The 18,828-nt window shown below is 48.4% G+C and overlaps 1 protein-coding gene across 1 annotated transcript; it reads left to right on the forward strand.

Annotated features, from left to right (window-relative positions):
• The first annotated feature begins 386 nt into the window (after positions 1 to 386).
• Positions 387 to 14,584, forward strand: GATAD2B (GATA zinc finger domain containing 2B). Its single transcript, XM_070951246.1, is given in 12 exon segments — positions 387 to 590; positions 5,619 to 5,751; positions 5,982 to 6,116; positions 6,488 to 6,508; positions 6,510 to 6,620; positions 6,802 to 6,972; positions 7,873 to 7,974; positions 7,976 to 8,189; positions 9,072 to 9,274; positions 9,405 to 9,518; positions 10,142 to 10,259; positions 11,562 to 14,584. Coding segments are annotated over 12 exon segments (1,473 nt in total). The 5' UTR covers positions 387 to 573; the 3' UTR covers positions 11,696 to 14,584.
• Positions 14,585 to 18,828: the final 4,244 nt, after the last annotated feature.

Genomic DNA, 18,828 nt, shown 5'->3' on the forward strand with positions numbered 1-18,828 from the left:
AATGATGGAGCATTTGTCCAATCGGTGGACTGTTTCCAAGGCCAAGCTAGCTTGGATGCTAAGACAGTAGATATTGGTCCCTACGGTCAACCACTGAGTGATGGATGGCTTTGAACGATGGACGTTCACGGGTTGAACGTAGGAGGTTCTTGGTGTTTTCTTAGCTGGCTCTTCTTCTTGAGATGTTCGATTGCCCGATTCAGTCACTTCATAGATGGTGGTTTCTCATTCTTTCCCTTCTCCTTTCCCCCCTGGCAGGATGGACCGCATGAGGCGAGGATACTCTGCGTCTCAACCGCTTGAAGCGGACCCTGGACCAAGCCGAAGAGCGGGACGATGTCTTGGCCAAGAGGCTGAAGATGGAGGGCCACGAGGCCATGGAGCGCCTCAAGATGTTGGCACTGCTCCAAAGGAAAGACCTGGCGGGCATCGAGGTGCCCCATGAGCTGCCCGTCAAGCAGGATGGACTGAAAGCTCTACGAGGAAAAGCTGAACGGAAACCTGAGACCCCACGCCGACGGACGGTCTTCCGGGAGATCCGGCAAGGAGAACATCAACGACGAACCAGTGGACATGAGTGCGAGAAGAAGGTAGGGAACCTCTCACTTCTCTTTCTCCCCACGGCTGGCCTGGAGGTGTGTTGCATATTAATTTAGATCAATTGGAAGACTTTTGATGGTGAACGTTGAGTGTCCCAAGTTCAGGAGAAGATCAGTTGGGGCCACCATGGCGTTCTCCTTCATGTCTAATTTGATAGGTATTACCTGATAGGTCAAAGCGGTCTTCAGAATTGTGAGATTGGAAACCAGAATCAGTTGCTGGTTTGGGAGTCCAGTTTAAGAAGGACTCATCTCCCAGAATGCCTCAGGATTCAGGAGAGTCAACAAACAATGCCATCTTGGCCAGTGCGAAACTTGAAGTTTAGAAAGTCTTGAGTAATGTTTCTCAACTTTAGCGACTCGAAAGATATGTGGACTTCAACTCCCAGAATTCCACATATCTTCATGTTGTTAAGGTTGGGAAACACTGATTTGAAGGGGGGGGCGGGAATTCTCATTTATTAGATCTTAGCAGTATTACACGGGGAAGTAAAACGGGGGGAATAGAAACCTTATGAGTTGCCTATAGTTTTAATTCTCTTAAACCAGGGTTAGCCAGTTTATGGTTCGAAAGCATTGTGGCATCCTAAAAAGTCCCTTATTCCCACACTTCTTAATCATGACTGTCTCCCACGAAATGATGGAAACACGTGAAAAACGCCTCAGACGAAGCCCTTTCCTGACCTCCTTTAATAGAATTATGTTAATGTGTTAAAATTAATTAAATCGGCTTTAATAAGCGAGGCGAGTGAAAGCGGAGAAGAGCTGAAATGCCTCCCCCCTCATAAAAGGGGAGGGGGGAAAGGAAACAAAATTGTCCTTCCTGATCCACGTTTCTGCAAATTCGCCTCCTCCCAGAAAATCCCGCAAACATTTTGCCCCGTAAAAATGACAAAATTATCTGTAGTTTACAAGATTATTTTATGCCACGATATCACGCCTTAGTTCTCCTTAGATAACTTGCTTCTGAAAGCATCTGTTTCCCGAACTCGATATTATCGTCGTTATTTTGGAAGGATTCCAACTCTTCTAATCTCCTCCCGAACGCTTGGTCCCAACAGAGAAGAGGAGGCGGAGGAGAAAAGGGTCAGGGGTCCATAACACGTACTACTTTCAGCCTCGGGGGGGGGGGTCTAGAGAACCCGTGCTACGAGCCCGCGATGCAGGGGGTGGCAGAGGCATCCATCAGACTAAGGTTTAGCAGGATCCCGGTCGTCAGCTGCGAATTCCTGACTCACTCATGCGTTTCGGTGGCGAAGGGACAAGTTGTCAGCCGTAGGCGGGCAAGGAGCGTCTCCAAGGCAGAACCACCTCGGATCTTGCTTGGTTGCTGGTGACGATCCAGGCTCGTCTGCTCGCCATCTGCCCCTCCGCCTCTGCTGGTTGGTCATCCTCTCTCTTTCCTTGACCTTGAACAGAAGGTGCTTTCGGCTCAGCTGCGCGTCCGGGAAACCTATAAGCTCTTTATCAAATCAGCAGATAGGGTCCTTTTGGGTGAGGAGGGGGCAGAGTTGAGGGGAAGGGGTTGAGCGTTATGGGATGAGACTTGACCAAAACTAGGAATCGAGTTGGACTTCATGAAGGGGGGAATGTGTAGATTTTTCCACCTTGCATTCTCAGCCTTCCCAGGTAGTAAAAGGAAAGATTCCCCTCGCACATACGTGCTAGTCGTTCCCGACTCTAGCTCATCTCCATTTCAAAGCCGAAGAGCCAGCGCTGTCCAGAGACATCTCCGTGGTCATGTGGCTGGCATGACTAAACACCAGAGGCGCACGGAACGCTGTTCCCTTCCCACCAAAGGTGGTCCCTATTTTTCTACTTGCATTTTTTTTACGTGCTTCCGAACTGCTAGGTTGGCAGAAGCTGGACAAGGAACGGGAGCTCACCCCGTTACACGACAGTCGGGATTCGAACTGCTGAACTGCCGACCTTTCGATCGACAAGCTCAGCATCTTAGCCACTGAGCCACCACTCCAGTAGTTGCCGACTCGGGGGTGGGGGGCGCGGTTTAAACGCCATTGAGCCAGTGACATCTGAAGAGACTTCCGCGGTTGTGTGGCCAAGCCCGACTTCACGCACCGCTGTTCGCTTCCCGCCGAAGTGGGTACCTATTTACCTACTCGCCTCTTCTGGCTAGGTTGGCAGGAGCTGCGGCGAGGGCGGGAGCTCACCCCATCACATGGCACTTGGGTCTCGAACCTTGGGCTGCCAACTTTCCAACCAAGCCCAGTGTCTTCACCTCTGAGCCACCTACGCCACCCTTCCTTCCGGGTAAACCAGACAGGAAATGATCTAATTCTACTTCATTGTAAGGCTACATCAACAGAACCTTTGAAAGTCTTGATAGTACAATTCTCCCACTCTCTCCTTTATAGTTTCAGAAGCTTGGGAGGGTCCCTTCTGAATCTTCTTTTCTCCACCCCTTATACAGCTCTGGGCTCTGCCGTCCCTTATCTAACCGTTCCTAGCCAGCTTCGCCCTGTGTCTCTCAAGGTCTTTCTCACATACCATGAAGGACAGTAGATCCTGGTTATGGCGAAGAAGCTAAGATCTCTGGGTTCAACCAAGCATCCCGGGCAGCTAGAATTCCTTCAGGGAGGGGTCTGCGAAGTTCAGTATTGCCACCCCCTTCCTCCCAGCTCTTCTTGAGATAGGCTGGGCCGTTTACTGACCGACTCATCCCCCCTCTTCCCTCTAGGGAATAGAATCCTCTAAAGTTGGAGGGAGTTGTGAGAAGAGGACCCTTTCCAGCCCTCTCAGCTCCGGTCTTTGTGGATCGGGGGGGGGGGGGTCCCTTTGGCCCACAAAACCCCCTTGCCTGGGTGGCCTGTGACCCTCCCCTCTGTGTGATGTCATAATGCAACCACCGGGTTGCATCCTCCGTCTCCAAGCAACAGGAAGGGGCCGTCCGCCTCGTGTTGTCCATTGATTTCCTTCCAGGTCTCAATTTGGCTTAGTCTCTGCGGAACGCTTCCTCTGGAGGAGCGCACCTGGCCGAAATGACCATGGAATTCAGGTATCCGCCGGCACTCTGACTCTCTCGGGGGCATTTGGCCGAGAATTCTCCCCTTCTCCACCAGTCCCCTTCGCGGAGAACTTCTTTTCACCTTACCCTTGTCTACTGTCGCATCAGAACAGAACTGGGTTGGACTTTGGAGGTCTTTTATTCGGGCAGAATAAAAGAAGAATAACAGAGGTGGAAGGGACCTTGGAGGTCTTCTAGTCCAGCCCCGTGCTCAGGAGAGCAGGAGAACGTATACCATTTGAAACGGGGCCTGTCTAGTCTCTTCTTAAAAACTTCCAGCGATGGAGCACACACTACTTCTGGTGGCAAGCTGTTCCGCTGGCTAATTGTCCTCACCGTTAGGAAGTTTCTCCTTCATTCCAGGTTACTTCTCTCCTTGATTAGTTTCCAACTGTTGTTTCTTGTCCTGCCCTCGGCGGCTTTGGAGTATAATTTGACCCCCCTCTTCCTTGGGGCAGCCCCTCAAACACTGGAAGACTGTTCTTATGTCCCTCTCCCTAATTCTTCTTTTCTCTAGACTCAAACCCAAATCCATCCTGCAGCCGTTCTTCTATATTTTAATCTCCAGGCCTTTGATCGTTTTAGTTGCTCTTCTCTGCACTTTTCCAAAGTCTCAACCTCTTTTCTTTCTTTTCTTTTCTTTTCTTTTCTTTTCTTTTTTTTGGGTACTTGCACTTAGAAGGACCCAGACTGAGTTCCAGGACTTGGCTAGAGCAGACCAAGGCCTCCACCGCTTAAAAGTCCCAGCTTTTGCAAAATAAACTCCAGAAAGAGGATTGAAAAACCTTCGGTGACTCGTAGTCTGTTGGGTGGTGGGTGGGTGGGCGGGCAGGCAGAGCTCAGACTGTTTGTTCACGTGGCTTTTATGTAATTGACTATCCCAGCCAGGATCCGGGCAGGGATGAGGCGGAAAATAAGAGCTCGGGAAACACTATAAAAAGCCGGCAACCGGCATTTGATGGCCGCCGAGAGGCTGGGAGACTTTTCCAAGACTTGGTTTTATTTACTCTGAAAGGCAGTTTTCTGCTCGTTCCAACGTACGGCCGTACAACGTCCACCGGTGTGGGTGAAAACGCCGCTGGGTGGGTGGGAGGTGGAGGGGCTTGAATGCGGTCAGACCTTGGAAAATGTATAACACTCATGATGTTACCTAGTTGGGTCACGGAACGTCTGCAGGGAAACCACCCAGCTTAGCACCAAGGGAGCCATAATCCTCCTCTTCCTCCTCCTCCTCCTCTCTCTGCAAACTCCACCTCCCTTCTAGCACTGATGCTGTTACCTAGTTGGGTCATGAAACATCTACAAGGAAACCACCAAACTCAACACCAAGGATCCCACAGTCTTCTTCCTCCTCCTCCTCCTCCTCCTCCTCCTCCTCCTCCTTCCTCCTCCTCTCCCTCCACCTCCTCCTCCTCCTCTCTGCAAACTCCACCCTCCCCTTCTAGCACTGATGCTGTTACCTAATTGGGTCATGAAACATCTACAAGGAAACCACCAAACTCTACACCAAGGATCCCACAGTCTTCTTCCTCCTCCTCCTCTCCTCCTCCTCCTCCCTCCTCCTCCTCCTCCCTCTCTGCAAACTCCACCTCCCTTCTAGCACTGATGCTGTTACCTAATTGGGTCATGAAACATCTACAAGGAAAACCACCAAACTCAACACCAAGGATCCCACAGTCTTCCTCCTCCTCCTCCTCCTCCTCCTCCTCCCTCCTCCTCCTCCTCCTCCTCCTCCTCCTCTCTGCAAACTCCACCTCCCCTTCTAGCACTGATGCTGTTACCCTAATTGGGTCATGAAACATCTGCAAATCTATGTGGTCACCTTCCACATCTACCCCTTTACCTGCTCCGATAACCTTTCTCCTTAAGTGGGTCCAGCTGTGTAACAGACAACTTCCTTCAGGTAGCTCCTTTTGTCCCCCAGTTGTCGTCGTCGTCCCCAAAAAACCCGGCCCCTCACTCAATCTGGTTTTTCTTCCCCTTTCTGAAAGCAGCAGCGATCAAGACAGGGGGCGGCTCACCCCTTCTCCGGACGTCATCGTCCTCTCCGACAACGAAGCCTCCAGCCCTCGCTCCAGCTCCCGCATGGAAGAGCGTCTGAAGGCAGCCAATCTGGAAATGTTCAAGGTACAGGAAGGGACCGAAAAACCACGACGAGAGGATTTCGCAAGAGCGCACGGAGGGGTCGCGGCTTGCCCAAGACGCTTCCCTGAGTCGGGTCGGGTTCTCAGGCCAAATCAGCCTCTTAAAAAGGGGGAGGCTGGGTGCCCTGACCGGCAATCCCTCTCCACCGAGGGCCCGCCAGCCCTGCAGGAAGGTCACCCTCCATCCTCACCTCTTGGGTCTCCTTTCCGCAGGGGAAAGGGGTCGAGGAGAGGCAGCAGCTCATCAAACAGTTGCGGGACGAGTTGCGGTTAGAGGAAGCCCGGCTGGTGCTGTTGAAGAAGAAACTACGGCAAAGCCAGCTGCAGAAGGAGAACGTGGTACAGAAGGTGAGGCGGCCAGCGCCGGTCTGTCAGACCTCCCCTCCCGTCAACGCCTCCGGAAGAGGATGCGGAGAAGCCCGGTGGACTTCAACTCCCAGTATTTCCCCCATTCTGGGGAGTTGAATTCCACCAGTCTTAAAGTTTGGAGAGTCCCGGTTTAATCGAAAAACACCTAACTCTACTTTCCCCCCTCTTGCCAGGGCTCCCCGGCCAGGTGGGTAGGATCACCCGTTTCGTCCCCGTCCCCCCACGAGCCGATCAAGAAAAATTTCGATTTTCTTAAAGATTCTCCAAGAAACATTCCCCTTTCTTTTTAATCCATAGACTTTCTCATTTTTTTTTTCTCCTCGTCCTCTTTTCTTTCCGCCCTTGGCCAGACTCCGGTTGTCCAGAACGCAGGCGTCTATAGTCCAGCCATCTCCTGCCCACGTCGGACAGCAGGCTCTGTCCAAACTTCCCTCCCGACCTGGAGTTCAAGGGGTTGAGCCCCAAAACCTCAGAACATTACAGGTAAGGGACTGTCACCCCCCCCCTCCTCCCAAGACGTGAATCCACGAGCGAAAAATGGCCGTCACAACAAGCAAATGGATTGGCAGCTCTTGGCATCGCTGACTTGGAGCGGGAGGTCGGAAAACTATCCCAGCGATAACCACCCGGCTCTTAAAAACCTTTCTCTTGCTTCTTGGGACAGGGTCACAGTGTCATCCGATCGGCCACCAACACCGCACTTCCCCACATGCTTATATCCCAGCGCGTCATTGCCCCCAACCCCACCCAGCTTCAAGGACAGCGCATCCCTTCCAAACCAGGCCTGATCCGCAGCAGCACGCCAAACATGAGCCCTGCTATCAATTACCAGCCGGTGAGTAACGGGAAACCTTCTCGTTTGGAGAGAAAGGGATGGAAACACAAAGGAGAATAAGAGAAAGGGATAGAAGCAACAAAGAAAAGAGAAAGGGATGGGAACACAAAGGAGAAGAGAGAAAGGGATAGAAGCAACAAAGGAGAGAGAAAAGGATGGGAACACAAAGGAGAAGAGAGAAAGGGATGGGAACACAAGGGAGAAGAGAGAAAGGGAGAGAAGTAACAAAGAAGAGAGAAAGGGATGGGAACACAAAGGAGAAGAGAGAAAGGGAGAGAAGTAACAGAAGAGAGAAAGGGATGGGAACACAAGGGAGAAGAGAGAAAGGGAGAGAAGCAACAAAGAAGAGAGAAAGGGATGGGAACACAAAGGAGTGTAGAGAAAGGGATGGGAACACAAAGGAGAAGAGAGAAAGGGATAGAAGCAACAAAGAAGAGAGAAAGGGATGGGAACACAAAGGAGAAGAGAGAAAGGGATGGGAACACAAAGGAGAAGAGAAAGGGATAGAAGCAACAAAGGAGAGTAGAGAAAGGGATGGGAACACAAAGGAGAAGAGAGAAAGGGAGAGAAGCAACAAAGAAGAGAGAAAGGGATGGGAACACAAAGGAGAAGAGAGAAAGGGATGGGAACACAAAGGAGAGTAGAGAAAGGGATGGGAACACAAAGAGTAGAGAAAGGGAGAGAAGCAACAAAGAAGAGAGAAAGGGATGGGAACACAAAGGAGAGTAGAGAAAGGGAGAGAAGCAACAAAGAAGAGAGAAAGGGATGGGAACACAAAGGAGAAGAGAGAAAGGGATGGAAACACACAGGAGAAGCAAATCTGGCACCCCCTAACATAGGGCCAGACTTTGAAACTCTGTCTTGTCTCTCTTTCCCCCCCCCCCCTCCCCACCCACCCAGCCGTCCTCTTCGGCAGTGCCCTGCCAGCGAACCAGCTCCTCCGCCATCTATATGAACCTCGCCTCTCACATCCAGCCCGGGACGGTGAACAGGGTGGCGTCCCCCCCTGCCCAGTCCCAGCGCCATGAATGACGCCGCCAACTCCCAGGCCGCCGCCAAGCTCGCCCTGCGCAAGCAGCTGGAAAAGACTCTGTTGGAGATCCCGCCCCCCAAACCTCCCGCCCCCTTGCTCCACTTCCTGCCCAGTGCGGCCAACAGCGAGTTCATCTACATGGTGGGGCTGGAAGAAGTGGTCCAGAGTGTCATCGACAGCCAAGGTAAAGGATGTCGGATGGGAGGAGGGATCCCAATGAACCAAACATGAATAGGAAAAGGCCCAGATTTTAGGTTTTGTTCCCCAGGGGGTCATTTGTATGGGGGGGAGTCTAGCAATCCTCTCAGTTTTTTCCCTGGGTTGACTCCCTGCTAGCATTTCTCTAAAGCTGGATTGGTCTAAGGGACGTGGTGGCTCAGTGGCTAAGATGCTGAGCTTGTCGATCGAAAAGGTCGGCAGTTTGACGGTTCGAATCCCTAGTGCCGTGTAACGGGGGTGAGCTCCCGTGACTTGTCCCAGCTTCTGCCAACCTAGCAGTTCAAAAGCATGTAAAAAAATGCAAGTAGAAAAAATAGGGACCACCTTTGGTGGGAAGGTAATAACAGCGTTTTCCGTGCGCCTTTGGCGTTGAGTCATGCCGGCCACATGACCACGGAGACGTCTTCGGACAGCGCTGGCTCTTCGGCTTTGAAACGGAGATGAGCAGCGCCCCCTAGAGTCGGGAACGACTAGCACATACGTGCGAGGGGAACCTTTACCTTTTCCTTTAACCTCGTTTGGTCTAGTGATGAAGGCACCAAGCTCGAAAGCAGGAGAACTGAGTTCTAGTCCTGCCTTAGGCGGGAAAACCGGCTGGGTGACTTTGGGCCAGTCCCCTCCCTCTCAGCCCAGCCCACCTCGCAGGGTTGTTTTTGTAGGGAAAATAGGAGGAGATAGGAGCAGCGGATATGTTCGCCACCTTGAGTGATTAATTGAAAAAAATAGCGAAGGCCGGATAACAATAATATTCCTGGTTTAATTGCTTTCCTTGGATAATTGGGGCTGCTCTCTTCCCCTCCTCCCCTTCTCCTCCTTCCAATCTCCACCCCACCCCCCCACCCCCCAGGCAAAGGATGCGCCTCCCTCCTCCGAGTGGAGCCTTTTGTCTGTGCCCAGTGCCGCACGGACTTCACCCCACATTGGAAGCAGGAGAAGAACGGGAAGATCTTGTGCGAGCAGTGCATGACCTCCAACCAGAAAAAGGCGCTCAAGGCCGAGCACACCAACCGGCTGAAGAATGCCTTCGTCAAAGCTTTGCAGCAGGAGCAGGCAGGTCGAGGGACCGGGGTGAGGGGGGGTGGGGGGTACCGCTGGGGAGGGAACCGGGGTGCCCCGGGCCGGGCCCAACCTGGGGTTCACTGCACAGGTTGCGACGGTCTCCCTCCCCGCCTTCCCCCAGGAGATCGAGCAGCGGCTGCAACAGCAGGCCACCCTCTCGCCCACCACGGCTCCGGCCAGCGTGGCCAGCGTCAGCAAGCAGGAGAGCATCATGAGGCATCACACACTCCGACAGGTGAGGCCCTGCCCGCCAGTTCCCTTGGCCCAGATGTTCCTTCAGTCAAAATGGCATTTGGTTTAAGGGCTGTCCCAGAACGACTCTTGGCTTCCCACCTTTCCCTCCTCCCTGCCCTCCTCTCTTTCTTCCTTCTCTTTCCCTCCTTTTCCTTTCTTCCCTCCCTCCCCTCCCTCCTACCTTCCTTCTCTTTTTTTTCCTTCCTTCCTCCCTTCCTTCTTAATACCCTTCCTTCTTTCCTTTCTCCTTTCTTTCTCTCTCCCCCTTCCTTCTTTCCTTTCTCTTTTGTTTCTTTCTTTTTCTTTCTTCTTTCTCTCTCCCCCTTCTTTCCTTTCTCTTATTTTCTTTCCTTCTTTCCTTCCTTCCTTCCTTCCTTCCTTCCTTCCTTCCTTCCTTCCTTCCTTCCTTCCTTCCTTTCTTTCTTTCTTTCTTTCTTTCTTTCTTTCTTTCTTTCTTTCTTTCTTTCTTTCTTTCTTTCTTTCTTTCCCCATCTCAATCAAGAACTCTGGGCATTTAAATATTCCAAAACTGTTTAACACAACCAAAAACCATTTTAAGCACAATAAAGACATCCAACATAACTGCACCTTTCCTTCTCTCCTTCCTTCCTTCCTTCCCTCCAGCCCCCCCAGCCTCAAAGCTCCCTACAACGTAGTTTACCCACCTCCGCTCGCTCCATGCTCTCCAACTTCGCACAGGCGCCACAGCTACCCGTCGCCAGCGGTCTCCTCGGGATGCCAGGTAACGGGGCCATTGACTTGGGGCTGGAAGGAGGTGGGTGGGAATTCAGCCACAGAGCCAAGAACCCCCCTCTCTGCTGCGACAGCCTGGAGGAGACGCTTCAGGCTAGATGGAGACCCCTCCATCGTACCAAAGACACAGAACAGTCTGCGCTCCGGACTGTTTCCCAGCTTTTGTTCCATGGTTATTTCAAACACCAGTGTCAGCGTTCCATGTTAGCACCAGAAGCTTCCACACAGCCAACCAGACTGGGAACGTCCCAAACTCAGGAAGGCCTGGAAGAATCCTTGCTCTTTTTGTGTCCATGAGAAGAGGAGGGCAGCTGCCGGTTCAGACCGGTTCGGGAAAACCGGTAGTTCCGACCAGCCACCTGCCCTGATGCTATCCTGTCCTATATAATCGCTGTGTGTTTGATGCCACCGTGTGAGCAAAGCCACCGTGTGTGCATGCACACTCACATTTTCGGTTCGGGCTGAACCGGGGGTTACATTATGTGACGCCTACCTCTGCACGAGAAGCTCTCTCACACTCCCCCAGAAATCAGAGTTTCTCAAAACAAAAATCTACAATTTTTGTAAACAATGAAATTTCGCTCGTACAATGCTAATTTTCTATCTCTAGGGGGCACTTTAAAAAACAAACAAAGAACCGTTTCCCCGAAAATAAGACATCCCCTGATAGGGTAAAATAAGCCTGCCCCTGAAAATAAGCCCTCCCCAAAAATATTTAAACGCAGAGCTGGAAATCAGATAAGACGGCAAGAGGAGCCCCGTCTTGCTCCACGCGCCCCAAAATAATAAGATCTCCCCCAAAATAAGGACAAGCGCTTATTTCGGGGTTCAAAAAAATATAAGACAGGGTCTTATTTAAAGATCCTGCCCCACTCCTTCCATTAAGCTGTTTCCTCCTTGTCTCTCAGTTACCACTTTCATGTCTGGTTCTGGAAGCTCTGATTTGCCCCTAAATATTTGAGGCCAAGGAAGGGAAAACCCAACCGATCCTTCTGTATTGGTGACGGCCACACTCGAACCTCCAGCTGCAGGGGCAGGCTAGCTGCTCTCCCCCGCCCTTTCCTCCCATTCTTGACACTTCCGCCATCCTGGAACACTTCAAAGCATCTGCTCGATTTATCGACCGATTATCTAGACTTAACCGCAATTTTCCCAAGTCTTCCTTGGTTTTTCTCCCACTTCTGAGAAAGACAAATTCTTGAGATGGTTAGGTATCTTTTCACCTGGACTTATCAAATGGACTTATCTTTTTTTTTTTTCCCCTCCTCTCTCTCTCTCTCTCTCCCTCGAGGAGTCAACATCGCCTACCTGAACGCCGGGATGGGCGGCCACAAAGGTTCCAGCTTGGCGGACCGGCAGCGAGAATATCTTCTCGATATGATTCCTCCGCGCTCGATATCGCAATCCATCAGCGGGCAAAAATAACACCAGCCCCGCCCCCCCTCCTCCTCCTCCTCCCCATGACTCCCCATCTGCGCCCCCCCCTCGTCCGTCGCATGCAGTGCCTGTACTGGTGCCTACCACAGAGGGACAGGACCCCCCCTCCCAGAAAACATTGGGGAAAAAAGGAAGAAAAACAAAGCAAAAATGAAGACGAGAAACTTTCGCGCAACCCGCCCTCTTTGCAACCGTTCTCGCTGGCACCCCTGTACCCACTCCGCCCGCTCTGGATTTTGTTTTGGGGCGGTGGGAGCCCTCAAGCCCCTCCTGCTCCCCCTCCCACTTCCCACTCAAAGTCAGAACGCATCAGCTCGGACAGCCCTCGCACAATACCTGTGTGTTTTCACACGCTTGTTTTTACGCGCTTATCTTTTCCCCCTTTTGTTCGGCTTTTAACGTCTGTAATTGCAAACCTGTAGAATTTTTAACGGCTTGCTTTTTTTCTCGTTTTTTTTTTTTACGCCTTCCTTTTGCTTTTTTTTTTTTTTTAATTCTGCGGCAGGGAGAAAAGGAGACCACCTGGAGAAAACGGGGTTCCTCACGAGTCTCCAAACGGCTTTTTTCCATTCTGGCTTTAAAAGGCGGTATCGGTGAAGAGGGGGGGAGTATAATGGTCACCCCTCTCCGGAGCTGAAACCAAACCCTGGTTTGGGGGTCAAAACATCCACGAGAAGGCTATTTTTGGAGGTGGAAAGACCACCAAGAGGTTTTTTGGGAATCGTCCATGCTAGGAAAATGAAACTTCTGCGTGCCGGAGATTCGTTGGACTCACCCCTCGAGCATTGGCTACATCACTCTGAGCAATCAAAGAGATCTAGCGTCCCTTTTGCTGATCCTGCAAGCTGCTGGCCAGCAGAAGGAGCTCCTGGCCAGGCAGGGACCCTGAATCCTTGCCTCTGTTCCGTTACCGTCATCCCTCCGACCATTAGATGCCAGAGGCAGGGAGTCCCTTCCCGCTCGCCGATTCCTCCGCCCCGTTGTATTTGCGATTCTGCTTGTTTCTTTTTTTTTTTTCCCCTTCTCGACGTCGCCCAGCCTGGAAGTTGCTATTTTCCACGCGGAGATCAGAACCGTGGGAGGACCCCTCCCGCTCTCGGGGGCCCGACCTTTCCCCTCCTGGCTCCAAAGTATTAGCCCTGGGTTCTTCGGGTCACCTTGGCGATCAGTCCCTCTCGGAAAAGACCGCAAGCTCCCGGGATGCCCGCTGCCCGCTTCCGTTTCGCCCCTCCAAACCTCCGAGCACTTAACGAATCTACGGGGAGGCGGCAGGACCCTTGGCGCGGATGCACCGGAGAGACACCGAGACCTGAATTTTGCCCCCTCCGGCGCTCCTTAAAAAAATTCCTCGGGACGAGGTCGGGAAAGCAGGACACGTCCCGCCATCTGAACCTGAGACGGCCTAACGCGCCTGCCCCTTTCTCTCCCCAACCCCCCCCTTCCCCCCCAAATGTGCAATTCTCTGCAAAGCCAGCTTTTGCGACGGGCAGCCTTAGAGGCCTCGGTGATGATTTTGTTTTGTTTTATTTGATTCTCTTGCTCTTTCGAACGTGGGATTTTAAGCCCTTCCCCCCCCACCCCACCCCCGGCTCGCCTTAGGCACTCCCATTTTTAATATTCCTTCTCTTGGCTATCCCTGTTGTGGCTCAAACATATGTGAGTCCCGTAGTTTTAAGATTTTGGGTTTCAGTTTGATTTGGATATTGTGCTGATCCTTCCTTCCCTCTTCCTTCCTTCCTTCCTTCCTTCCTTCCCCTGTCTATTCCTTCCTTTCTTTCTTTCTTCCTTCCTTCCCCTGTCTATTCCTTCCTCCCTTCCCATCTATTCCTTCCCTCTTCCTTCCTTCCTTCCCCTGTCTATTCCTTCCTTCCTTCCTTCCCTCTTCCTTCCTTCCTTCCCCTGTCTATTCCTTCCTTCCTTCTCTCTCCTTCCTTCCTTCCCCTGTCTGTTCCTTCCTTCCTTCCCTCTCCTTCCTTCCCGTCTATTCCTTCCTCCCTTCCCATCTATTCCTTCCCTCTTCCTTCCTTCCTTCCCCTGTCTATTCCTTCCTTCCTTCCCTCTTCCTTCCTTCCTTCCTTCTTTTGTTCCTTCTCTATTCCTTCCTCTCTTTTAATCTTTTTTTTTTCTTTCTTCCTTTCTTTCGGTGATGTAGGAAACGTGCAATAATTTTTGCTCAAGTATCAAAACAAAATTCCCAAAAAAGCACCTGTTTGAATTTCTGCCAAGAAATCAGCCAAAATTAGATGGGGGACTCTTTTGCTATCCGGAAAACCGATTTTCTGGCAGGATCTTAAATCGACCTGCCCATCCATTTATCTTCCTTTTGAGCACTCTTCCAAAATTTGATTTATTTTTTTTTCCCCCCATAAACCTAAGCTCTTTTCTGTTCCCTTTCTCTCTCTCTCTCTCTCTCTCTCTTCCTCCCTCCCTCCCTTTCTCTTTCTATTTTTGGGGGAATGTAATATAGAAAAAAAAAATACCTTTTTTAATTTCAAAGATTAATATGCTGGCTTCCGTTTCTTTCTTTTGGGGTGGGGTGGGTGAAGTTTACTGTTTAGTTGTAGCCGGTTTTGTGAATCATGCTGAGCTTTCGTTTTGTTTCCCTCGTTTATATTTTATTTTATTTTGTATGTTAACGGTTCCGTCGGGGGAAAAGCTACTCTGCCCCTCCTCCTTAATTTTCCTTCCCTCCTCCCCTCCACGAAAATTTTCTCTTTGCTTAACAGTAACCTTGCTGCCCGGGAAAAAAAAACACACACAAAAAAAATACCCCGTTATAACAAGGACTTCTTTGTTGTATATAAGCTATTTCTTGACACATTAAAGAAAAGGAAAAAAAAAAAAAACCAGAGACAAGAAATGGAAAAAAAAAAAAGAAAGAAAGAAAGAAAAGGGGGGGGGAGGAAAAGAGGGGAGGGAGAAAACAAAACAAAGCAAGTTGTACATTGTATAGAGAAAAAAAAAAATCAAAACCACAAAACAGCTTAGCCATGGATATTGTGACGTTTGTCGATGTCCTTTTGTAGTGTGAAAACTCTTTTTGTGTATGACATTAAAATGGTCAAAAGGTGGTTTCCTGTGGAAAGGGGGTGCAGGAGGGGGCTGGGCAGCTCCCCTCCACCCCATGCACCCCCTTTTCATCTCCCCCAAAAAGCTGAAATGGATTCGGTGGCTCTCAGTTCCCATAATGGTGCCTTTTCATCTTCTTGTACCCCTGGACATCCTCTCCCCCCCCCCACCAGCCGAAAGCCTGCCCCTCCTAAGCCCACCCTAGATTCCCCCCCCCGCCCAGGTTCGGGGGGGTCCTTGGGGCGGCTGCAAGTACGACCACGGATCTGAACAATTCCCCTGTAAATTTGCACTGGTTTTTTGTTTTTTGTTTGTAAAGATGCTTTCGCTTTGGGACGCAACTGGGTTTTGATGTTGGCCAAACAACTTATCCCTTTTCATCTCCATCGTAGCCCAACGGTCCTCCTCCCTCCAGATGCTTTGAGATGTTTGCACCTCTTCTGTCCGTGAGTTTTGACCTTGGCCACTTGTAAGATGGGTGGACTTCCAAGTCCCAGAATTCTGGAGGTTGGAGTCCACCCATCTTTAAATGGTCGCGGAATTCTAGGAGTTGAAGTCCATCCATCTTAAAGAGATTGAGGAATTCTGGGAGTTGAAGTCCATCTTAAAGAGATTGAGGAATTCTGGGAGTTGAAGTCCATCTTAAAGAGATTGAGGAATTCTGGGAGTTGAAGTCCATCCATCTTTAAATGGTTGGGGAGTTCTAGGAGAATTCTAGGAGTTGAATTCCACCCATCTTAAAGAGATTGAGGAATTCTGGGAGTTGAAGTCCATCTTAAAGAGATTGAGGAATTCTGGGAGTTGAATTCCACCCATCTTTAAATGGTTGGGGAATTCTAGGAGTTGAAGTCCATCCATCTTAAAGAGATTGAGGAATTCTGGGATTTGAAGTCCACCCATCTTAAAAGAGATTGGGGAATTCTGGGAGTTGAAGTCCATCTTAAAGAGATTGAGGAATTCTGGGATTTGAAGTCCACCCATCTTAAAAGATTGAGGAATTCTGGGAGTTGAAGTCCATCTTAAAGAGATTGAGGAATTCTGGGAGTTGAATTCCACCCATCTTTAAATGGTTGGGGAATTCTAGGAGTTGAAGTCCATCCATCTTAAAGAGATTGAGGAATTCTGGGATTTGAAGTCCACCCATCTTAAAAGGAGTTGAGGAATTCTGGGAGTTGAAGTCCATCTTAAAGAGATTGAGGAATTCTGGGATTTGAAGTCCACCCATCTTAAAAGATTGAGGAATTCTGGGAGTTGAAGTCCATCTTAAAGAGATTGAGGAATTCTGGGAGTTGAATTCCACCCATCTTTAAATGGTTGGGGAATTCTAGGAGTTGAGGTCTACCCATCTTAAAAGAGATTGAGGAATTCTAGGAGTTGAAGTCTACCCATCTTAAAAGGAGTTGAGGAATTCTGGGAGTTGAAGTCTACCCATCTTAAAAGGAGTTGAGGAATTATGGGAGTTGAAGTCCACCCATCTTAAAAGGAGTTGAGGAATTCTGGGAGTTGAAGTCTACCCATCTTAAAAGGAGTTGAGGAATTATGGGAGTTGAAGTCCACCCATCTTAAAAGGAGTTGAGGAATTATGGGAGTTGAAGTCCACCCATCTTAAAAGCAGCCAAGGTTAAGAAACACTACATCAACATCCAACTTTGAAGGTCCTAAGGAAGCTACCAACTTGGAGATAACATCTGACCATCCATGGAACTTTGCCCCACAGCTGGAAACCCCTATCTTCGTCATCTTTTGGTTTCAACCACTGGCCTCTTTCTGTTGCAGAAATCGGATCTATTTTGGGGTCCGGGGGGGGGGAGTGGAAGGAGCTTTGAGACGAACCCCTTCCCCAAACTCGCATTTCCATTTTAATGTCAGAGCCACTTGGCAGAAGGGATCCAAATCGTAAGGTGAAGATGTTGGGGCAGGGGTCTAAAGGGTGGCGAGAGAACAGGAAACCAGTCCTTTTGCACCATTTTAAGAGGGGTTTTTAATTTCATTTTTTCATTTTTATTTTTTAATTTTTTTGGGCCTTGTGTTTTTGGATCCGGTTTAAATAAAAAAAAAAACGGCGATGAAAAGAGGATTAAACGAAAAAAAGAAAGAAAAGTTGTTTTAAATATTGCCAATTGATTATGCAGTGACCTGATTAAAATAATAATAATAATAATAAGCTAATTTTTGGAGAAAGGATTAAAAAAAAAACTTTGTAATATTTATCACTTGCAAGCTATGTTTAATAAAGAAAGGAATGGTTTATACATTTCGATGTGGCTGCGCTGGTGGTTTGGAAGTTTCGACGGCGGGAATAAATTTTTCTATCCTTTCAGATCTTCCTTGCCTCTCACAGCCACTAAAATCTACAAGACTTAAAACTGTTCGTTTACTGACCCTTCAAAGTTACAAGGGCACTGAAAAAAAGTGACCCGTCACCGTTTTTCACACTTAACGACCACATGACTTTCGGTCACATGAGCAAAATTCGGACGCTTGCCCAACTGACTCGTGTTTACGACTGTTGCCGTGTCCCCGCAAACCCCCTTTTGCGACCTTCTGACAAGCCAAGTCATTGCGGGGAGGCCAGATTTGCTTAGCGGCCATCTTACTAACCTTAAAAACCTCGGCGACTCTCTTTAACAACTGGCAAGAACGATTTGTCAAATGGATCCAAACTCACTGAACTGTCTCGCTTAGCGACTTAAAAATTCGGGCTCCATTGAGGTAAGTCGAGGACTTCCAATATTCGAACGTTGGAAAGAGTATGGAAGATTTCGGGAAAACGAGGGAACCTCCAAAATGTGCATTTTAAGAAGCTCACAGAATTGACAGAAACGCAGATTTTCTTCCACATCCGTCCCGAAAGTCGAGTTTAATATCAGCTTGGGCCGCTAGAGAAAAAAATGGCTCGGACCGTCGAGGAATTTTGAGGTCCCCTTGTTATGAATTAGGCGGCCTTATCCATCTAATCGATTAATTGATTAACTGGGTCTTGGTGCAAATTTTTTTACTGAGTGAGGGTCTTTCGCCAATCCTTGCATTTTTTTCTTTTTTAAAAAAAAAAGGCGTTTTGCAGAATTGATATTCCATAAAAAAAATAAAACGGAACACAATATAAAATAATATAATAGAAGGATAACATATAACCTATTATTGTCTTCTGCATTCCCTTGCAATTCTTTTTAAAAAGAGAGGTCATTGGTAGAACTGCCGTTCTATAAAAACAAGATTAAAATGTAAAAATAAAATAAAACGATAAAAATAAAAATGATATAAAATCGTAAAACGCGATGCATATTATTTCTGCATTCCCTGGCGTTTTCTCTTTTTTAAAAAAGAGATATTCAGCAGAATGGCTGTTCCATAAAACACTAAGCTAAAATAAAAGGAATAAAATAAAACCTTAAAATAGGATGTGATATATGATAAACGGCTGCTCTGTTCTCTTACACCATTTGTTTTTTTTAAAAAAGCACTGGCTGGACAGAATTGCTGTTCCATCAAATAATAAAATGAAAATAGCAAAATAAAATAATAAAATATGATGTGAGATATCTATTATCTATCTATTCAATTTATCATCTATCCTCTCTAATATCTACCTCTATCTATCTCTATCCATCTATCAATCATCTATCTTATCTATCTCTATTTTATCTATTCTATTTATCATCTATCTCCTCTCTCTATATCTATCCATCTATCTTCTATCATCCATCCATCCATCCATCCATCCTATTCTATTTATCATCTATTCTTGCTAATATCTATCTATCTATCTATCTATCTATCATCTATCTAATTCTATTCTATTTATCATCTATCTCCTCTATATCTATCCATCTATCTTCTATCATCCATCCATCCATCCATCCTATTCTATCATCTATTCTTGCTAATATCTATTTATCTATCTATATATCTTATCATCTATCTATCTATATCTATCATCTATCTAATTCTATTCTATTTATCATCTATCTCCTCTTTCTATATCTATCCATCTATCTTCTATCATCCATCCATCCATCCATCCTATTCTATTTATCATCTATTCTTGCTAA

The sequence above is a fragment of the Pituophis catenifer genome, unplaced genomic scaffold (assembly GCF_029215685.1).
Source record: "Pituophis catenifer annectens isolate HBS135680 unplaced genomic scaffold, rPitCat1.0.hap2 SCAF_10, whole genome shotgun sequence".
Taxonomy (NCBI): domain Eukaryota; kingdom Metazoa; phylum Chordata; class Lepidosauria; order Squamata; family Colubridae; genus Pituophis; species Pituophis catenifer.